Source organism: Trachypithecus francoisi, unplaced genomic scaffold (genome assembly GCF_009764315.1).
Source record: "Trachypithecus francoisi isolate TF-2019V2 unplaced genomic scaffold, Tfra_2.0 Lachesis_group10, whole genome shotgun sequence".
Taxonomy (NCBI): domain Eukaryota; kingdom Metazoa; phylum Chordata; class Mammalia; order Primates; family Cercopithecidae; genus Trachypithecus; species Trachypithecus francoisi.
The window spans coordinates 45,546,706-45,568,506 of record NW_022681455.1 but is presented as its reverse complement, the minus strand read 5'-3'; the positions used below and the strand labels follow the sequence as shown (position 1 = coordinate 45,568,506).

The following is a 21,801-nucleotide window of genomic DNA, read 5'->3' as shown; positions in this document are numbered from 1 at the left end:
GCAGGTGAAACTCCAGTGCAGGAACTTCTATGAAAACTTTAACTAAACATAATTTTAATTGAAATGATCTACTTTTACGTTTCTTTAGATATGAACACCAATTTTTCTCTTAATCTTCTGTTAACTAATTTCTTGGTAATGTACTCAAAATAGCTTTTCAACCAGTCTTCCAATGTAAGAAGTTATTACGATGCTATTACTTTCCCTTACACTCCACACTTGCTCAGCGATGAATTGATCCCTGATTTACACATTGTGCTGAACTCTCACATCCTAAATATATTTATTCTTTTGGAATTTTAGGTATTTGGAAAATATTGAAGCGTTGGGGAGATTAAAGAGAATAAACACAACATTAGCAGACTCAACTACAATCCACAGAGGAAATAACTAAATAAGTTGCTATTTTAAACAATTTAAGCAAATAGGAGGAAGGGATTATTTCAGAACTCACAGTATGTACAGGCAAGAAAATAACTGAAGCAGTGATGCTTAAAAAGACTTGGTGAGGGTTAATACTTGAATCCCTATAAAATACAGTATTTTATAGTATTTGACGTCACAGGTGTGCAGGTGAGCATGGATAACCAGTTTTCTTCACTAAGCAACCAATAAGAATGTTAAAATAGAAATAAGACTTCATATAATATAAAGAGTGAAAGACTGACAGCATTGTCTTACGACTATTGTGTTATTTAAAGAACTACATCTGTATCAATCAAATGTGGCAGGACAGGATGTACAGTTCAATACTGGGGGTGCAAGATTTTAAAATGAGGAACAGGCCAAAATCTAAACACAGAATCGTCCAAAAAAAAAAAAAAAGCCTTCAAGTAGAACAAGTTTTCAATAACAAAACATGGTAGTTGAACGCCTGCGTCTAGTTACATGAGTTGGGGAAAAACATTAACTGCAGATTAATGAAACAGATTCTGTGCGAGGTCAGGGTAGGGAGTGATGGCGCGCGGGAGCGGAGGAAGAGCTGGTTTCGCCGTCCCAGAAAGGGTTCCACGTCCACACGCCCGCACTGCGACCCTAGGGGGAGCGTTCAGACCTCTCCGTTTCCCTTCACCATTCTAAACGCGCAATCCCGCTAAGATCCCGTTCACTCCAATTCCTGGAAAGAAGCTTACAACGGTGAATCTCTTCCCTGGAGTTGAAAATCAACTTCCAGTGCCGGTCACCGAATCCGTCAAAAATCCTATCCCTCTCGGGCCCAATTCCTAAAGAATTCAAGCCTGCACCCTGATCAAGCCTGAGCGATCTCAAATCATCCCCACACCGCTCCCAGAGTCCCCAGCTCTAAGCGCCGCCGCGTGGCTCAGCGCTGCCCTCTCCGGGCTCAGAGGGCCACGCACAACGCCCCGCCCCCGGCGAGCTTGGCGGAAGTAGCTCGCCCGGGCTGGGAGACCGCGCGCCACCTGGCCGAGCGCGCATGCGCCCGCACTGCCAGTGCTGGGGGCGTCCGTATCGCTAACTCCTCAGTCTCCGCAACCCCCGCCTCACCGAGAGTCGATCTCACGCCATCTTGCACCCCCTTCCCCCCCGCCACACAGCCGAGTCACCTTTTCCCTTTCTACACTCCACACTCTCTGCTCCCCCACCCCGCCCCTTTCCAAGCGTGTCCCGGGCCGCAGCAGCAGAAACCGCACCATCTCCACCCCCCACATTCTCCTCGCAGGAAGCGCAGCCGTGCCTACAAGGGTTCTTAAAGCAGAGGTTGTGGGGCGTGCGGGGGGCGGTGCGGGGATGCGGGCGGGGGAGACGTCTGAGAGCCGGGAGGGACGCAGCGCGGAGATCCAAGCGTCTCTGGGCCCCCGCGCCGGCCACGCCCTGGTCCCGGCTCTAGGGCGGCCGCCTAGGTCTTCGGCGTCTAAGCGGGAGTGTTGAAGGGAGGGCGGCTGTGGGAGGCGCTGACCGGGCGCAGCGCCCTGGTTCCGCTGCCGATTGTGGAGTTGCCTCTCGACTCCTCCCTGTTGGCGGGTGGGCGTGGGGTGAGGGGGATTGGGCTGTGCTAAGAAGCGGGGTGCGCGGGTCGTCTAGGTAGTGTTAGGGGTTGCCGGGGGAATCATTAAAGAGGGAAATTGTTGCTTTATGGCACGGCGAGAGAAGAGTTAGGTAGTTAGTGGGAGTGTAGCATCCAGAAACAGGAAAAGATCCGCTGTGTTCTCTGTGGGGTGAGCTCACGTCTGTGGCCCCTGGGGAAATTATGTAGCTTGTCTTTGCCTTGTTTTGGTCTGTAAAATGGCGATCTTATAGCCTAGTTCAGAATTGTGAGGATTATATGAGAAAATACACCTTAAACGCTTAGAACAACGCCAGGTGCTGCTCAGTACATTTTAGCTCTGATTTTGCTCTCCATGTTTTAGGAGTTCAGAATGACTGTGACTTTATCTTCTCAGAGAATGAGGACATTTGGTCTCACAAGTGAGAGTGAAGTTATGAAGACAGTGATATGTAATATTTGACACTCAGACGATCCTGGACATGTTATTACTGTACACGTGGATAAATTAGCATTTCTCCACGAGGTTAATAGAAATGTTAAATTATTTCGGTAGAAATGTGTGTGTATATATGTGTATATATGTATGTATAGTGTGTATATGTATGTATGTATTTGGAAGGAGAGGACCTGGGGTCTTAATATATGTGAAGGGCAGACTTTGGAAGAGGAATTAAATTCGCCCTGCAAAGATTTACTTTAAGGACAGAACTTGGGGAATTTCTGGTGAATGTTTCATAGAGGCTGAATTTGACTATGAGAAACAGTTCGTGAGAGTACTTTTCTAGAATGGAATGCACTTCATTGACCTATTGGAAGTTTCTAATCTCAGGATATTCGGGACATTGGAGCGAAGTGTGCCTAAGTCTAGGCTGCACTTTTCAGTAGCAGTTTCTGCCTTGATGGAGATGTTCCATAATTTGTGCCTTTAGGCACTAGTGGTAGCCTAGGCACAGTGGCTCTTCAGCACTTGAAGTATGATGTGTCACTGAGGAAATTAATTTTTAATTTGTTTCGTAAATTAATTAATACATTGATGTACGTTTAAATACCAACATGTGGCTAGTGGTGGCTACTGCGTTGGACAGCACAGGTCTACAGTTTAGATTTTGAGAGTCCTTCCGAGTCTTGATATGGTTGAGTTTTAAATCAGAGAAGCCAGCTCTTTGGAACATTTATTGCCTTAGGGAATTGTAATTCTATTCAAATAATGCCTTTCATTCAAATACTGCAGTTCAGACCTTGGGTCTGTTAGTACTTATTTACATCTTGACAAATTAAAGCAAAGCGTTCTTTTGTCTCCTAGGTTGTACGGGTAATGCCAGATACAAAGAACTATGACAGTATTAACTGGAGTTTTCTTTAAACATTATGGTACTATTTGTGATTTTTGGTTTTTATCTTTTACTACTTTGGTTGGTTTTCAGTGAGAAGTTTCCAGCTCTTTTATTCAAGTTTTGTTTTCTTTTTTAACCTTTCATGTAATAAAGCGATTTGAAAAATTATAACTCTTGAGCATTAGGACATTTTGGAACTAGTTTTGTGGTTATCCAAGTCTTTTGGAGAGATAAGTGAAATTAGGTAATAGATGTTTCACGAAATTGCTTTCCTTGAAATATGTGCATCTTTTTTTTTAAAGCAAGTGTATATAAAGTCAAATATGAAAATAAAACTAAAAGAACAAACAACTTTCATAGGTAGTGGTAGCACCCTTAACCCTGGCCTGATGTCTGTAAAATGGTGCCCTTGAGTCAGGCACGTTGGCTCATGCTTGTAATCACAGCACTTTGGGAGACTGAGGCCAGAGGATCTCTTGAACCCAGGAGTTCAAGGGTGCAGTGAATCATGGTCAGGCCAGGCCTTCCAGCCTGGGCTACAGAGGAGACCCTGTCTCTTAAAAAAAAAAAAAAAAAAGATGCTCTTGGTCTTAAGGCTGAATATAATGGTTAGATCTGGAACAATAACTTAAAGCCCACGAGTTAAATCAGATGGAGAGAATAGCTCATAATGTACGAATCAGAATGGGGTGCTTTTATGGGTGACCATAATATCTTAATTTTTCCGAGACACTCATGGTATAAAGCCTGATTGTTCCAGCACAATTATTTAATAGAACCCCTTTCACTATCAAAAATGTTCGAATTGGGACCACATAATAATGTCACCCTACTGTTAGCCTTATTGGAACTTGTAATATATAGTTTTAGGACAGTTAACCACATTGCAATATCAGAAATACTTTATTATTGTTTTTGAGACGGAGTTTCGCTCTTGTTGCCCAGGTTAGAGTGCAATGGCGTGATCTCAGCTCACTGCAACCTCAGCCTCCTGGGTTCAAGCGATTCTCTCGCTTCAACCTCCTGAGTAGCTGGGATTACAGGCACATGCCACCATGCCCAGATAATTTTTGTATTTTTTGTAGAGACACGGTTTCACTGTGTTGGCCAGGCTGGTCTTGAACTCTTGACTTCAAGTGATCCACACGCCTCATCCTCCCAAAGTACTGGGATTACAGGTGTGAGCCACTACGCGCGGCCAGAAATATACTTTAAAACAGTGACAAAATACTGTTTATGTGTCTAAATAATAAGTGAGATACCTGGAATAAGGCCAGCAAGTGACTTTCCCATGTAAGCCACTGATAATTTAAAATTTTGCTTTGGATAGAAATCTTTAGCAGCTTGAGTTTTGGTTCCCTTGGAAGAAAATTATCTTTTGGTGAGGGTGACTGCAAAGCATTAGTCTGTGTCAGTCAAATCAGGAGATTGAATATTTGTGTTGAAATTACACTGATTTGATTTTATGGTGAGGTTGAATAGTGAAATCCGTCAGGAATCTGATTATGTATTACAATGTTAAAGACGGGTTTTACTTACAGTTTACTTAAATAATGAAAAATAACTCAGCTACATGCATTATTAAGTTTATACTGAAGTGGGTAAAATATTTTATTGAGGCTCTAATAGACACTTGGTTTGAGTTCTCACTCTGCTGCTTCCTAGCCATGTGATTTGGGACAAATTATTTAATCTTCCTAAGAATACTCGGTTCCTCATTTATAAAATGAAGATGGCGATGGCTTCTGCTTCTAGGTTCATAAGAGGTTAATTTAAATAACTCATGTGATATGTTGGGTGCAGTTCAGTAACTATTAGCTGCTGTAGCCTTAAGTTTATTGGATAATCTAGAAGTGATAATAATGTTCTGAGATGTTCTGTGGGTTGGTGAACAGAGCACTAAGACACAATTCTGTAAACCTAGCTTTTGCCCTTTTCTGCCACATTTTGTCATTTCAGTTAAGGTATTTAACTTGTTAATATCGGAGCCTCAATTTCCTTATCAGTAAAATAGAATTAGTACCCAGCCTCATCCCACCTTCTCATAGGACTGTTGGTGGCATCAAATGAGAATAACGTTTAAAAATTGTCGTCTTTACAAACATTTTTATATTGAATTGGTTTTGTTGCATCTACCTGCATCCTCCACTAAAGAGTGACCTGCAGAAGTTGTTCAGCAAATTTTGTGTAACAACATAGATGGTGTATAATAGGCACTATTACTGAAGACAGTTCTCTTTTACAAATAATATTGTAAGTCACAGATGGGGTGTGGTGGTTCACGCCTGTAATCCCAGCACTTTGGGAGGCTGAGGTGGGCGGATCACTTGAGGTCAGGAGTTGGAGACCAGCCTGGCCAACATGGTGAAATCCCATCTCTACTAAAAATACAAAAAATTAGCAGGGTATGGTGGTGCATGCCTGTAGTCCCAGGTACTCAGGAGGCTGAGGCAGGAGAATCTCTTGAACCCAGGAGGTGGAGGTTGCTATAAGCCGAGATCGTGCACTGCACTCTAGCCTGGGTGACAGAGCGAGACTCTGTCTCAAAAACCAAACACACACAAAAAATAATATTTTAAGTCACAGTAATGGTGCTTTTTTGATCTGGTCACAATATATTTTCTACAGAAAACAACCCCATACTACTGCTAAGGGAGAACCAACATTTTCTTGGGCACTTGATGTGTGCTTTCCATTGTATCTCATTTATCCAAACATATTCCCACCGAATAGGTTATACTAATGAGGCTCTTACTTTCTAGAATGGGTCTGTCAGGCCTTTTTGTACTGTAGTTCTCCCTTTGAAAATATCTGGCCCATAGTTAATGGGTGGTGAAGGTTAAATAAGATAATGAACATGAAAATAGTGGCTGGCTCTGTGACTCATGCCTGTAATACCAGCACTTTGGGAGGCTAAGACACGTCCAGATTGCCTGAGCCTAAGAGTGATGGGCAATATAATGAGACCTGGTCTCTACAAAAAATTTAAAACAAAAATTAGCTGGGCCGGGTGCAGTGACTCACACCTGTAATCCCAGCACTTTGGGAGGCCGAGGCGGGTGGATCACGTGAGATCAGGAGTTTGAGACCAGCCTGGCCAACATGGTGAAACCCTGTCTCTACTAAAAATACAAAAATTAGCTGCATGTCTTGGCATATACCTGCTGCTTAGTAGGCTGAGGCACCAGAATTGCTTGAACCCTGGAGGTGGAGGTTGCAGTGAGCCAAGATTGTGCCGTTACACTCCAGCTTGGGTAACAGAGCAGAACTCCATCTCAAAAAAAAAAAAAAAAAATGTAGCTGAGCTTGGTGGTTTGTGCCTGTAGTACCAACTGCTTGGGAGGCTGAGGTGGGAAGATTGCTTGAGCCCAGGAGGTGGAGACTGCAGTGAGCTGAGATTGTGCCACTGTACTCCATCCTGAGCAACAGAAAGAGACCCCGTTTCAAAATAAAAATAAACTATGTTTGGTGTATAGTAGGTAGGAGTTACTGAAAAGATGCTGTTGAATTCACAGGACAGTAAATTGAAATAATTTATGTGACTATATTAACTAAAATAACATACAAATATAAACCATTTAAAAAATCTTGAAATGTATTTTTGCGATTTAAATGCTGTAGTGGTTTTATGACTGAATTCTGTATGTTTCACTGTATTCATATTAGTCTTTATTAGTCATAACATTCTTTGAGGATATACATGTTTAACAATAATCTTTTGTGATGTATTTTGAAGAAGCTTTGCTTTTGCTTGAGTTTGTCATCGTGGTTGGCTCAAACTAAATGCCTAATATGTATAAGGCACTTTCCTAAGGGCTTTACATATGTTATTTTATGTAACCTAGGAGAGAAGTAATTTTAATCTCCATTTTGGAGATGAGGAAACTGAGGCAGCGAGGTGGCATAACTTGCCCAAGGTCATGTGTAAGTGTTAGAGCCTATAATTTAACTCCAGAGCCTAGCTCTTTACTGCTCCCATTGTGGTTTGGCATAGGCAGATATTAATATTTCACAACACAGTTCACTGTGACATACACATTGTGGAGGCCTTGTGGGTTAGTTATGATAAACTTTTATTTGTATATTCCTTGTTGTATAGTAGAAAGAACTCTGGACCAGGTGTCGGGGGACCTCAGATTTAGTCCCAGCTTGTATCACTAAATAGTAGTGTGTCCTTGGGCAGTTCAAGAAACCCCTCTGGACTTCAGTTCCTCACCTGAAAAATGAGGGATTTGGAGGAAATTAGTGATTTTCAAACTGTAGTTCTGAAGTCTGCTCAGATGTCTTTGGTTCCCTCCCACCAATTTGCATATATATTTGTCTGTTATAGTTGCTTATCCATCTACCTAAGATTTTCTTTTAAACGAAGAATTTCTTAACTGAGTGTTAAAAGTCATCAGTCTCCAAGAAAACTTAATGACCATGTAAGTCCCCTGACTGCTATGTTTACAACTTTTCAGTAATTTCACAATATTTTAGTGTTTTAGGAGATAGAGATCTTTTACTAATGAAAAAACTAAGACACTAAAATGAGAGGATTTTTATTAAAACATAGTATATCTAAATGGCCTGAATAATTCAGGTTATCAGCTATCTGGGATCAAAGCCTGTTGTTTACTGGATTTGTGATCTTCAGCCAGTCTTAGTTGGTAGAGGCAGAATACTTGTCTTGTAGGGTAATTGTGAAAAAAAAAATGTGAGCTAACACAGGTGAAATACCCTTTATAAACTCCAAATTCATCTGTTTTTTTACATGCCTACAGTAAATCCCCCATTCCTTTTTCTTTTTGGTCACGTAAACTGTGTTTTTAAACACATCAGATATTTTGTAAATTGTTTAATACAGAATTCTCATAAGCTTTAATATTTCTAAAATGTGACTCTCGACTGGAAGGGAGTGTTGATTTTTAAGGGAGGTGCTTATTTTTTGACATCTTTGTCAAATACACTTACCTCTTACTGTTAGGAGTGTAATTGGTGCCAAAATCTTCCACATATCTCAAAAGTTAACCATTAAGCAACTCTATTATAAAGTTTGAGTAAAAACAACAGTGTTTTAGTGTTGGAAAAGTAAGTGTGCTATGTGCCATTTCTCAGGGCTTAAGGATAATCTGATAGGCACATTTGCAGTGTACTTTAGGGACTGTTTTTGCAGATAATTTTTTTTTAAACTCAATTTTTCTGTGAGAGTACTGCATATGAAAGCATATGGAATAGAAACTGAATATGAGACTGAAGAAGGAAGATATACTAGAAACTCCTGTGTCTCGTAGCAGTCTATCACTGGGCTCCTGTGTCTCTTAGTTCCAAAAGATGCTCATGTAGGATATGTAATGCTGCACAGTTTTAGCTGTTTATCATCTAGAGAGAAAGGATGGGGGTAGTTTTCATGTTTACAGGGTGTTTTGATATTTTCAGTTCAGATTTTTTTTAGTGCCCATTATATGCAATCCTGTGAGACAAATTATTCCTGACAGAGAAATTGAACTTATGAGATTAGTTGATCTTTATATCCTTATACAAAGTTCTATTATATTAATTATCCTTCTTAACAAAAATCTTGTGACCATGGCTTTTATTTCAGTTTTCTGCTTTACAACATCTCTCACAAAGCTTCTGCAGGTTTTTAAAATCTCCACTTGAATGTCTAATAGCTGTCTCAAACTTAACATAGCCCCAACTGAACTTTTTTTTTTTTCCTTCCCGGTCTTCTGGATCTCAGTAAATGGCACCACCATTCAACCAGTTTCTGAGGCCCCAGAATTCAGTCATCCTTGACTGCGCTTCTCTCACACCCCACATGTAATCTATCAGCAAATCAGTTCTGCTTTCAAAATATGTTCCAGAAATCTGACCACTTCTCATCATCTCCACTTGTTAAACTAATTCAAGCCACTGTCATCTCTTGTCTGCACACAACCTCAGTAACTTCCTAACTGGTCTTGATTGCACTCTGCTTCCATATAGTATATTCTCCCCGCTGCTGGAGTTATCTTTTTAAAACCTAAAACATTTCAAGTAACTTCCCTTTTCAAAATTCTCTAATAGCTTCACATTACACTTAAGTGAAATGTAAACTCCTGTGGCCTAAAGGCTTTGTAAGATCTGCCCTCTTGCTACCCCTGCATTTCTAGCCACACTGGCCACAGGATTTTGGTACTTTGCTGTTCTTTTTGTTGGGAAGTTCTCCAGAGCTCCCTTCCAGATCTTATATTAAATGCCACCTCCTAGTTGAAATCAACTTGTTTTTCTTATTTCATAGTATTTGTTATTTCCTCAAATTATATTTGTTTATGTGCTTGTCTCTTGCATTATAATGTATTTCTTTTTGTCTGACTTAGTCACTACTATATCCCTACCTCTTAGAACAGTGTTTGGCCTGTAGTAAGTGCCCAGTAAATACTTAGGTATGAAGAATCCAAAGCACTGGTGGTATTAGCTTTAAATAAGAGGGTGTCTTTATTATAAGAGGAGGGAATTAAGGGAGGATACACTGTCTTTGGTGGAGGAGAGTGGAGGGAATGACTAAATGATAGCTTTTTGTTTCTCTGGAAGTAGAAGATGATATCAACTGTCCATAGCTGGGGTAGGGATTCACTGTGGGACAGAGGCTTATTCAACTAAAATAATTAGTATGCAGTAAAGTAGTTAATTTAATATTAAACTAATATAAACAAATAATTAGATATCAGAGAAAGAATTTCTTTTGTTTACATGTCTGGGAAGGTTTCTTGGAGATGGGCTTAGGCAATAGATTTTGGATGGGTTGACAGATACTGTATTGTTTCAAAAGGTATTGCAAATAGAGAGAGCTATAGGGGTAAAGGTTCAAAAGAACATGGGATGGTTCTGGAGATGGTGAAAGTTTGATTTGACTGCTGTAGAAAAGGAGGCTGGCAAGGTCAGGTGGGACTGATTTGAGGTAAGTTTATAAACCAGGCTTTTTAGTACCTTCCAAAGTCCACTTAAAATGGGGCATATATTACTACACTGAGATTACCATTGTATTATTCTAAACACTAGGTCTAGACATTTTTATAGATATTTTATGTATTTTTTAATTTTTTGCATTCTCAGTGATTGACCATTTGGTATTATTTTTCACAACAGAAGAAATTTAGATCATGATGTAACCTGATTTTTTTTAAACAACAAAACTAAAACACAATGTATAATAGTGTTGGCTTAACCATAATTGCTTCCTGCCTTTGGAATTTTATGAAAATAAAAATGTTCTAATTATAAAAGTTTTCTATTAATTTATATTATGTGGGATGTTCAGGTTATCATTAGAATTGAGACTCTGTAGATGCTCAAAATCAGTACATAGGTCTGCTGAAATAGTCTTCTTCAGCAGTATAGAAGATAAGATTAAAACTTCTCTCTTTTAATTAATGGGTTGACTGACAGTTTTCACAGTCCAGATTTTGATGATGTTTGGAGGGTGCAGAAACGAGTAGTAAGGTTCTCAACAATTTGAGGTCTTTTAAGCTTAAAGCTGTTTCATGGTATTTCTTCTGTGGTTATTTAGTCCCCCAAAATATGAGACCTAACTAGAAACCCAGTAGCATGTTCATTGCATTTTGTTTAATATACTTTTTGTGATTAACTTCACTACAATTAAAACTTTTTTTTTTGGATAGCAATATTTTCTGAGGAAAGAGGTGTATCCTTAAATTCTATAATTTTAAATTAAAAGATAAATGCCAAATTTTCTTCTCCGGAACACAGTTTTACAGGTGTGTTATAGTATTAGCTATTAGCTTAATGATCAGGTTTAAATACTATTAATCAGATATGAACTTATTCCTTGGGTTCACATTTAAACTCTGGCATGTTGAAATAATCTAGGTCCCAATCTGGACATCTGAATTCATTTTGTAAAATATGGCAAACAGATGCATTTTCAATTGAAAGCTGAAACAACTGCAGGACATTAACCCATTGAGAAGATTACAGTAGGTTTTCAGTTCCACGGTAACTGTATTTATTAGTGAAAATTGACTTGAGTGCTTCTGCTTTTAACAGACTTTTCTTTTTTAATGTCTAGAAGAAAGGAAATAGAGCATTGGAATGATAGGACTTTGATGTGTAAAGAAGTTAATGTCAAAAGAAGTTAATTATCTAAATCATCAAACAATGTGGGTATGGGAAATAATTATTTTAAAGAGTCTAATGAGCTATCAGCTCATCATGTCAAGAAAAATGTTATTCACCTGTTTGATATAAAAATTGACTTGACTGTGAAAGGATGATTATGGTTATAATAAACGAGGTTTGGGTGACTGGATTTGAAAATGAAAAAGGAGCAGATTGCTCCAGCAGTGTCTCAGGACATTTGACCATAGGATAATCCCATGGAATGGCATGTCTGTCAAATCTGATGAGTCAACTCAAATCATAACATTCTGGAGGCTGGAGTTACTACTTACTTTTTGAGTTTAACATGTTCTCCCAGATAGCTCTGTCAGCCTTCTATTGGGACAACAAGGGAACATTTTCTGAGGTCTTTGAGAAATCCAGACTCCCTTTTTTCGCGTTTTGTCCCAATTCTGCAGGACTGTTTATGGAAGTCCTTGGTTTCCTATTTTCTCCCAGTCTTGGACTTGTGATTTTTTTTTTTTAATCCAATTCTCAAATGGTTATGTTTCTTTTCCTATATTATTTGTAGAGAAAGTACTTACTCCAAAAGTCTTTTTAAACAATGGCACAAATTTAGGCTTAAAAAATGTGATGGTGTTTCTTAGCATTAAGTTCTTCGTATGTTTTAGGATTTTGGTTTTCAGGCTCAGTTTGAGTGGAACGTTTTTGTTTTCCTTCTCTTTTTGTGCTCTTGCATTCTTGGTATAGTGGTTTTGGCCTGGCTGTTAGGGCCCTCAGACTAGACCAGAGGGATATTGGTATATTTCAAACCTAGTCACCTAGCTAGTGTGCTGCTTGCCTTAGATCTTTGTCCTGTTGCCTTCTCAAAAGCTTCATATAAGGCCTATCTCCATCAGTGATTTGTAGTAGCTTTTTTCCCCATCCTTCTTTTGTGGGGCCCAGCCCTTCCATCGCAGCCCTTGCTAAGTGACCCTGGTTTAGGTTCCCTTTATGAATTTTATCATTACCTACAGGAGTTGTTAGATTAGAAAGATGTATTAAGAAGATAAATTTGGCAGCAGTTTGGAGAATGAACTGAGATGGAGATAGAAGATGTAGATTAAGAGTTTTTAGGGGGCCATAGCAGTAGGACAAGAGGGGAAGGATGTGAGAACATACAGAAAGTAGAATTTACTTGACTTTTTACAAATTGTAGGGTGCAGGAGAAGGAGTCCAAGGTAGTGACTGAGATTTTGAGCCCAAGTGACTAGTAGTTATAGTGATGTCATCAGTGAAAACTAAACTTACAAAGAAGCTACTTAATATTTGTTTAGTTGCATAGAAGTCTTTTAGTAAAAATATTTAAGTTTTACAAACTTGTGTGATTGTGAAAAAAGGGTAATACATCTAAATTTATGTAAGAGTTTTTAGCGGATCAAGAAGGGGAATTCTTTTTTCTTCCTTAATTTTCCCTGTTCATGGAAGAGGGAGTTCTTAAGGTCTGTTTATTATAACAGTTAGCATTTACTGTGTGTTCACTGTGTGCTGTCAGTGCTGTTCTAAATTTTTGTTTGTAATTCTCACAACAGCCCTAAGAAGGTGAGATTATCATTGCCATTTACAGATGAGGAAACTGAAGCACAGAGAAGTTAGGTAACTTGCCCAAAGTCTTAGAAAAGGAGCAGAGGTGGGATTCAAATCTAGGCAGTCTGACTCCAGAACCTGCCCTCTTAGTTTACTAAAAGTCCTCTGCACTGTTTTACTTTTTCATATGTTGTTAAATATCTTACATTCTTCTTCAGAATCTGCAAAAAATATTTTAAGGAAAATTACAGCTTTGCAAAGTTTATATAAGCTTATGAAATAATAACTAACGTTATTGAGCACTCCCAGTATAATAGTATAATAGTTGAGGCTTTACCTACTTTCATGACATTATTTTAATGTTACTTTGACTAAATCTTGCTTAATTTTTTTAATACATTAAATAAAATGGCATACATTAGGATTGGCACCCAATTTATCATTATGCATCACCTTAATTTTATTGGGAAAAATGTCACATTTTAAATTGAATAAGTTATTTACCCATAGAATTATAAAATATCACAATGCTTTTGACCTACTGATTGACATTATTATTTGTATTTTAGACGTTTGTTCAAATGGGAATTAGATTATGCTGTAGTTTTCTAATTTTGTATCTTTCAGCTGTGGAATTGTTTCTTTAAATGAAATCTTACTTGGAACCTTCATATATCAACTAGAAAAGTCAGAGTTGTTGTGTTTGAAACTGGGGGTGTGTTGTGCTTGGGGTCCACCTGGAACTCCCTGAAGCATTGCTGATGAACCATAGGGCTCCCTGAAGCTCATTTTGAAAACCAATTAGCTCTAGTAAAATATGTTAATAAATACTGTTTTTACATTACCTATCGTAAAATAGGTGCTAAAGTATGTATCACTGAAGTGAGTAATTGGCCGACATCTTACTTGACTAGTTTTTTTCCACCTTGCTATTTCATTTTAATAAACAACATTAAGTATAAGTGAATCAGTTTTATGCAAAGCAAATCGGAAATTTAAATTTTCTCTAGTTTTTGAAATAATTTATATTTGCTTTCTTTTTTTTTTTTTTGCATTTACTTATAGCTAGGTATATTTTGTAAGCTTTATTTCTCCTTTTTATTTAGATGAATAATACTGCAGCTAGTCCAATGTCTACTGCAACTTCAAGTAGTGGAAGGAATACAGGGAAGTCTATAAGCTTTGCAACAGAATTACAGAGTATGATGTAAGTATGTCCTTGCATGCTATTACTATTTTAAATTTATTCATGTTGAAAGGCAATAGACATAACATTTATAAAACTTGGGAATAATTTGTTATTAATCAAGTAAAAATGAAATACTGTGATAACATTTTAAATTGCCGTATGTAGAGGCAAAATTGGTTAAAAATGCTACGGTGGTACTGTATTTGAAAAATGAGTATTGGTTCATCTTTATAAATGATAGAATGAATAATTATGTGGACATATTTGCTCTAATTATTATTTATCTGAGTCTGTGTTATGTATTGTTTATTTCTATTCTAGTTTATAGATTTAGGAAATTTTGAGACTGATTATATTCTTGGATGGTTGAAATGTTTTCATGTGGAAGGTCTTAGTTTTTCTCAACTGTCATAATAATTCAATAAGCCTAATTTAAGTTAGTTTTTAGTTTTGATAATATTTGAAATCACTGTGTTTCAGAACATTGGGGAAAACCTAGAGCATTTAAAAAACAGATGTATTCAATCTTTGGGAAATTGCAGTCATTAAGATTTCTTAAGACTCTGTTCAGCTTGATTTCTGGTTTCTTGCATTAAGTGAAACTACATCTCTTTATTTGATAAGAGGTGGCACATTTATTAGAAATGTCTTTTGACACATGGTAGTTTTTCATTATATTGGTTCAGGAGACAATTGTCTGTATAAGATGGGGGACCACATATTATAGTGCTCTTCTTTTCCTGTGGATTCAAGACTTATCCTGTGGATTCATATTCATACTCATGACTTATCAGGTAGTTTAAAAGGATATTTCTGTTGAAGGTTTAAGTGTCTTCCTCTTGTGGCTAAATTGATAGCCTTCATAGTTGAATTAATGTCACTATGTGACGATTACTGTTAAAAGGTAAAATGAGTTTGAGTATATGTCTTGTAATTGCATGATGAACTTGCTTTATACAATATTGAAAACATTTAGTTCAGGAGCTCTCAAACTTTTTGGCCTCAGGATCCTTCTATACTTTTAATCATTGACGATCCTGAAGAATATTTGTTTATTACGGTTATAGCTATTAATATTTATTACCTAGAATTTATTATTAAAATTTTTTTCTTTTTGAGGCAGAGTCTCACTCTGTTGCCCAGGATGGAGTGCAGTGGCACAGTCTTGGCTCACTGCAACCTTCACTTCCTGGGTTTAGCGATTTCCTGCCTCAGCCTCCCAAGTAGCTGGGATTACAGGAGTGTGCCACTACACCCGGCTAATTTTTGTATTTTTAGTAGGGGCAGGGTTTTGCCATGTTGGCCAGAATTACTTAGAATTTAAAAAGAAAGAAATTTATGTATTAACTTGAAAAGTAATACACCTATTATATGTTAATATAAATATTTCTTATAAAAATATTTTAAAGCCAAAAATTGATTGCACCTTTCAGATGAGATGCCAATAAATGTGACATATTTAGCAACTGTATGAAGTGAGCCTATATTTTAAGTTATGGAGAATTTTAAGGGTTTATGCTTATATACATTTTTGTGGATTAAGTTTTTTCATTATAGTTTAGTGGCTTTATATTAATAATCTTTTATGTTGTATTATGTTAATTATGTTTAAAAATACTAAGCATGTTTTAAAAGATTTAGAGTAAGGTGAAAAAATTCATTTTCTGTAGAGCTGGTTCATTGATTTACTTTGTATTTTTACAACTTTTAATTTGGGAATTTTCAAGCTTACAGTGTAATGAAACCCATATATCCATAATCTGGCTTTAACAATAATTGTGTTTTTCCAGTCTTATTTAACCTTTCTCCTACCTTTCTCCCTTTAAAAAAAAAATGAAGTATTTTAAAGCAAATCCCAGACATCTTATTTCGAAATTTATAGTATTTATTAAAACAATATACTTGTTAGTAAAGTTAAAAACAGATGTCTTATAGCAGAAGTCAACAAACTATGGCCATGGGCTTGCTGCCTTTTTTTGTAAATACCATTTTATTGTACCATAGCCAGGCTTATTCATCTATCTGTTGTCTATTGAAGCTTTCATGCTCTGTGCCATACAGATACATTCATCTCTGTATTTGCAACAGAGACTATATGACCTGTAAAACTGACAATATTTGCTATATGGTCTTTTACAGAAAAATTTGATAATCTCTGATCTGTAAAAGACAGTTGTCTTTGAGAAGAAGGCTACAAAAATTAAAAGTAAAAATTAAAAAACCTATGTACCCACCAAAATTAAAAATAAAATATTAAAAAAACCAAACTATGTTCCCACAAAAATTAAAAATTATATTAAAAGCTTGTAGAGTATTCTTTTGTCATTTATACTTAGGAGAATTTCTATTTAGTACATTTGATGGACCTTGGGCCATTTTAAAAAAACTGAGAAAAAATAAAGGCTAAATTCAGCACTTTCTTATTAAATACTTTTGCAAACATCTTCCCAACCAATGTACCTAAGCTGGATTCGGAATGCAAAAGTTATTGTTGGCTACAACTCTGGAAGAAATGTACATTTTCCTTCTATTTCAGACCTCATAGAGAGGCCATTCCTAATAGTTACATTCATCATTTATAGTTTGAAGTTTCCCCCCCCCCTTATGAATTTCTTTATAGAACAGGGAAACAGGGCCAAAATTGGGAGAGTCTTTTTAAATTTACCAGTATTTCTATTGTTATCAAGATTTTTAGGCTTTTGATTGTATAAAATTAGACTCTATATATATTTAATTCTTATGTGTATTTCAAATGAGAAAGTGTGGACTTAATGCTGCTATGTTTATTTTGTGTTACTGTAATTTCATTCTGGGAATCCCTACTTTACTGCTGCTGTTCATCGTTCTAAGCCTTTTATATTGCTCCTTTCCAATCCTCTGCTGCTGTCTTCCCCATCCATTCAGTATTAATGAGTTGTTGTTCTTTTGGCTCTCTGGCCTCTAAATAAGTAACAATATTGTAGTGTCATTTCTGGGGAATGGTTTCACTGAAAGTTGTCTAGTTGTCAAGCACAAATGAAATGGTCATGATCTGCTATTAAATATGGAACTGACAACCAATCTGTCCTAGTATTAGAGCCTTGGAGAACTTACTGTATTTTGAATTTGGGTGGCAAATTCGACCAGTGAAACATTTTTAACAGAAGTTTTGTTTGTTTGTTTGTTGGTTTTTTTTTTTTTTTTTGAGAGGAATCTAGTTTTGTTCCCGGGTTGGAGTGCAGTTGCCCGATCTCTGCTCACTACAACCTCCGCCTCCCGGCCTTAAGTGACTTTTCTGCCTCAGCCTTCCAAGTAGCTGGGAATACAGGCATGTGCTACCACACCAGGCTAATTTTTGTATTTTTAGTAGAGATGGGGTTTCACCGTGTTGGCTAGGTTGGTCTCAAACTCCTGACCTCAAGTGATCCACCTGCTTTGGCCTCCCAAAGTGCTGGGATTACAGGTGTGAGCCACCGTGCCTGGCCTCTTCTTACAGATTTCAAAGGAAAGGATTATTAGTCTAACAAGTGTTAGTGGGTTGGGATGATAGCAGTTGTGCCTTACCTAGTGCATATAACTGAGCATATTTGCTATATGCTCTTTATCACAGCTCCTTTGAATAACCTGTACTGGAATGGTCCAGAGGTTTTTCATTTTTAGGTTATTGAACTCAAGCAGCCTGTAAATTTGAAAGTGAAATCTTTTCATCGACATTACAGGTATTTTAACAAACTTCTTCAGAATTTTAAGTAATTTAAATGCACTTTGAGAGTCTTGATTGAGTTCTTCCTTATTTTACCCATTTGTATATTTCCTGCCTTGTCATGTACATTTTTAGAGTTACAGGCCTGAGTATGATGATGCCAGGTTTCACAGCTCAGTAGTGCTTAGTAATTATAACGTCACCACGTTTTTAAAAATTGGGAGTTTTTGGGATAAATAGCAATAACATTGAAAAAATCTTGTTGGCCGGGTGCGGTGGCTCAAGCCTGTAATCCCAGCACTTTGGGAGGCTGAGACGGGCGGATCACGAGGTCAGGAGATCGAGACCATCCTGGCTAATATGGTGAAACCCCGTCTCTACTAAAAAATACAAATAACTAGCCGGGCGACGAGGCGGGCGCCTGTAGTCCCAGCTACTCGGGAGGCTGAGACAGAAGAATGGTGTGAACCCGGGAGACGGAGCTTGCAGTGAGCTGAGAGCCGGCCACTGCACTCCAGCCTGGGCGGCAGAGCAAGACTCCATCTCAAAAAAAAAAAAAAAAAGAAAAAAGAAAAACATCTTGTTTACATGTTACTTTTATATTGTAAGAATTCTTCCAAATGAAAATTTCATCCTTATCTAACATCCAGAAATTTAAAAAAGTTTAATCAGAATTTGCTTACATATAATAAAATACATTTTTAAATTGTACAATTCTGCAATTTTTGCATTTTAAAAAATTACCTTTGTATTTTTGAGATGGGGGTCTCTATGTTGCCCAGGCTGATCTTGAACTCCTAGGCACAAGTGACCCTCCTGCCCCTGTCTTCCAAGTAGCTTAGACTACAGGATTGTGCCACTGTGCCCAGCTAAAAATCATTTACTGAGTCCTTCTTATATGGCAGGAACTGAATGCCTTCAAGAGGCATATAGTCTAGCAGTAGAGAAGGAGACAAATATTTGTAATGAAATAGGATGCGAAAAATTCCATGGTAGTACAAAGGAGGGAATGAGGAGCTCTTCTGAGGATAAGCTACCTACGTTTAGATCTGTAGTTCTGTGCGCTTCCTGGAATGTCTGTTGAATATTCTGTGAGCACCTCGAATTTAGAATGTCCAAAACTGAACTAATAATTTTCTCAGTAAGATTTGCTACTTCTCCTGAGTGTGTTTGGGATAAATAGCAATGACCATTTATTCACTGCTGCACTATACTAGAGCTTTGTTTTATATGTGAAATGGTATCATTTGACTATTTTTTAAGTATTATGAAGATATGAGCTGTGAAAGAGTGTGTGCCCCCTTCATCTAACTTTAGAGAGCCCTGATATGTATAGTCTCTGAATTTTTGGTAGACGGGTTTTTAAGCTAACACAGGCTTCCTTCAAATATTGTTTCCCTGGTTCATTTAAGTTTTTTAGGAAACTGGAAGAAAGAAAAACTCCTGAAGGTAAAAAGTACGAACATACTATAATTCCAAAGGTACTTTAATAATATCAGTGATAAGAATGAATGCTTGTATAGAGCATGCTGTGTACCAGCCACTCTCTTGAGTACTTCCCATATGCCATTTCATTTCATCCTCACACAACTCTGTGAGGGTAGATGCTATTATTCCTCTTTTATAGATGAAAGAATAGAGACACAAAGGTTGAGTAACTCACCAAATATTATCCTATAGTCAGTGGCAAATTCTGGATTAAAGCCAGAAAGTCTGACTCCAGATTCCGTGCTCTTGACACTTATGCTAAACTACATTTCAATTAATAAACTTTTTATTTTGATTTACAAAATTTAGTTTATAAATTAACTTTTAACAGTTTATGTGTGACTATTGTGCTATAATGAAATAAAATGTGAAAGCTGAATGTTTCTTCAGTTGATTGCTTGGTTATTAGTAACGAGGTCCCAGGTGATCCTCCTGCCTCAGCAAGTAGCTGGAACTACAGGCATGGGTCACCACACCTGGCTGATTTTTTGTATTGTTTTGTAGAGGCAGGATTTTGCCATGTTGCTCAGGCTGATCTTGAACTCCTTGGCTCAAGTGATCCGCCCACCTTGACCTCCAAAGTGTTGGGATTAGAAGCATGAGCATCTGTGCCCAGCCTGTCATTTTTATATTATCATAGCATTTGTTGCAGTTTCCTGTATCTTAACAACAAATTTTTTTCAGCAAGGGCATATCAGTAACTAAAAGAAAGGATAATTTTCATGGAAATTCTATACTTACCATATACTCCTTATTAGATGCTCATATTTGTGTTATTTCATAATTTTGGATATAAATATGGCCATATTATTTTAATATTTAAATGTCTATCCTACTTTTATGTTTTATCACTGTTAAATAATCGTTGATCTTAATTCCTCATATTTAAATTACACTAAAATATGTGGTAAACTTACCCGTTTACTTTTTGTGAAATGCATCTGTTTGGGATATGCTTTAGTTTATAACTATAATAGTAATCAGGAATGTTTTCAAATTGTAATGTGAGAATATGTATTAAGGCAGATTTCCTGAGGGTGAGAATACGTATAAAAGCAGATTGAGAACATAAAAACACTGCGTAATGTCTTTTTTCCTTTCAGGAATGAAATAGGAAATCTTTAAGTTTCTAGATGCAGTTAAATTAATTGCTTGTGTTAAAAAATGTCATTTTATAAATGTGGCTAAATAAAATAATTTATTTTTTTTAAATATTACTATCAATTCTCTCACAAGAAGGTAATAATTAGAACTTTTAGTTTAGGATTATATGTGTAATTACCAGGGAAAAAAGTATCTTGCTTACTTATAGAAATGAATTCTTGAAATTCAGGTAGATGAAGTTATTTGAGTAATTCTTTGATGAAAATCCTTAGTTATATGGGGAAAAATAGGTAAAAATTCACAGATCCATAAGCCTAAAATTGCAGTATAGTTGCTGATTATCACACTGGAGAGTGGCAATCCCTGTTCTGAACTAATTTGATGGTAGAGCCAGGCTGTAATTGATGTATAGCTATTTATAGTCTTAATTTTAGAGTGAATGTTCATACATTTCACTATGTTCCTGAATACTTCTCTACACTCTACTGAAAGTGTTATGTGATTTATGTACAGTATTAACTTTCAAAAATCTGAAAACTTTGTATTCTGAAATTCATGTTTCAGATAAGAGATTGTGAACTTGTATCTACCTCACAGGGTTAGTACGAAGATTAAATGAGCTGATTGAATTAAAACACATAGTATAGTTCCTGGCAGATGATAAACATTGTGCTATTGTTACCATCACCTTTTTAAAAAATAAATATCATCATCAACACACTGATTAAGGAGTTTATAAAAAGTAATTCAAGTGTAGGGGGAAATATTTGCAATTTAATGGGAAGAATTTCATAATTATAGAGAAGAAAGGATTTGTCTGCGTTATAGCATGCTGTAGAACTTTCCACAGTGATAGAAATTTTATTTCTTTTTTGTCCAGTGTGATAGCCACTAGCCACATGTACCTATTGAGTATATTAAATAAGCCGGGCAGCTGAGCAACTGAATTGTAAATTTTATTTAAGTTTAGCCATAAACTTAGCAAATAGCTACCATATTGGGCAGCACAGAAGAAATATAGTAAATATAAATTATATATAGAATGCTTCTTTTCTGGGTTGCATGTGTTATATTTTTATTGAGATTGGGAAAAATACATTTTACATGTTATAACCTGTTTTTACATTTGATTTTAACATAGTCGTTGATCTACTTTTTTGCCCTCTCTCTTTTTTAAGTTGTCATTGTCCCACAGTTCTTTATAGCTTTGAAGATGTTAATTTTTGGCTACTTTGGCAAGTCAGATTTGATTGAGAAGTTTAATATTACATTTATGTTCCATTTTTTAGAAAGTATGAATAATAAAGAAATGTGTTTAGTTTCTTAAAAA

General features: G+C 36.8%; 2 protein-coding genes across 3 annotated transcripts in view; one reads left to right on the top strand and one right to left on the bottom strand.

Moving 5' to 3' along the window:
* The first annotated feature begins 1,416 nt into the window (after positions 1–1,416).
* Positions 1,417–21,801, top strand: part of SUPT3H (SPT3 homolog, SAGA and STAGA complex component) — a 516,212-nt gene continuing 495,827 nt past the window's right edge. The window contains exons 1-2 of one of the 2 annotated variants that reach the window (XM_033217359.1): positions 1,417–1,719; positions 14,115–14,215. In XM_033217359.1, the coding sequence (XP_033073250.1) occupies positions 14,115–14,215 (101 nt within the window). In that variant the 5' untranslated portion in view covers positions 1,417–1,719. Of the gene's footprint in view, positions 1,720–14,114; positions 14,216–21,801 lie in introns of those variants that run through there. The other variant, XM_033217358.1, reaches the window with a different exon arrangement.
* Positions 7,395–21,801, bottom strand: part of LOC117087304 (runt-related transcription factor 2-like) — a 44,069-nt gene continuing 29,662 nt past the window's right edge. The window contains exon 3 of the mRNA XM_033217361.1: positions 7,395–7,558. Within this exon, the coding sequence (XP_033073252.1) occupies positions 7,527–7,558 (32 nt within the window). The 3' untranslated portion in view covers positions 7,395–7,526. The remainder of the gene's footprint in view (positions 7,559–21,801) is intronic.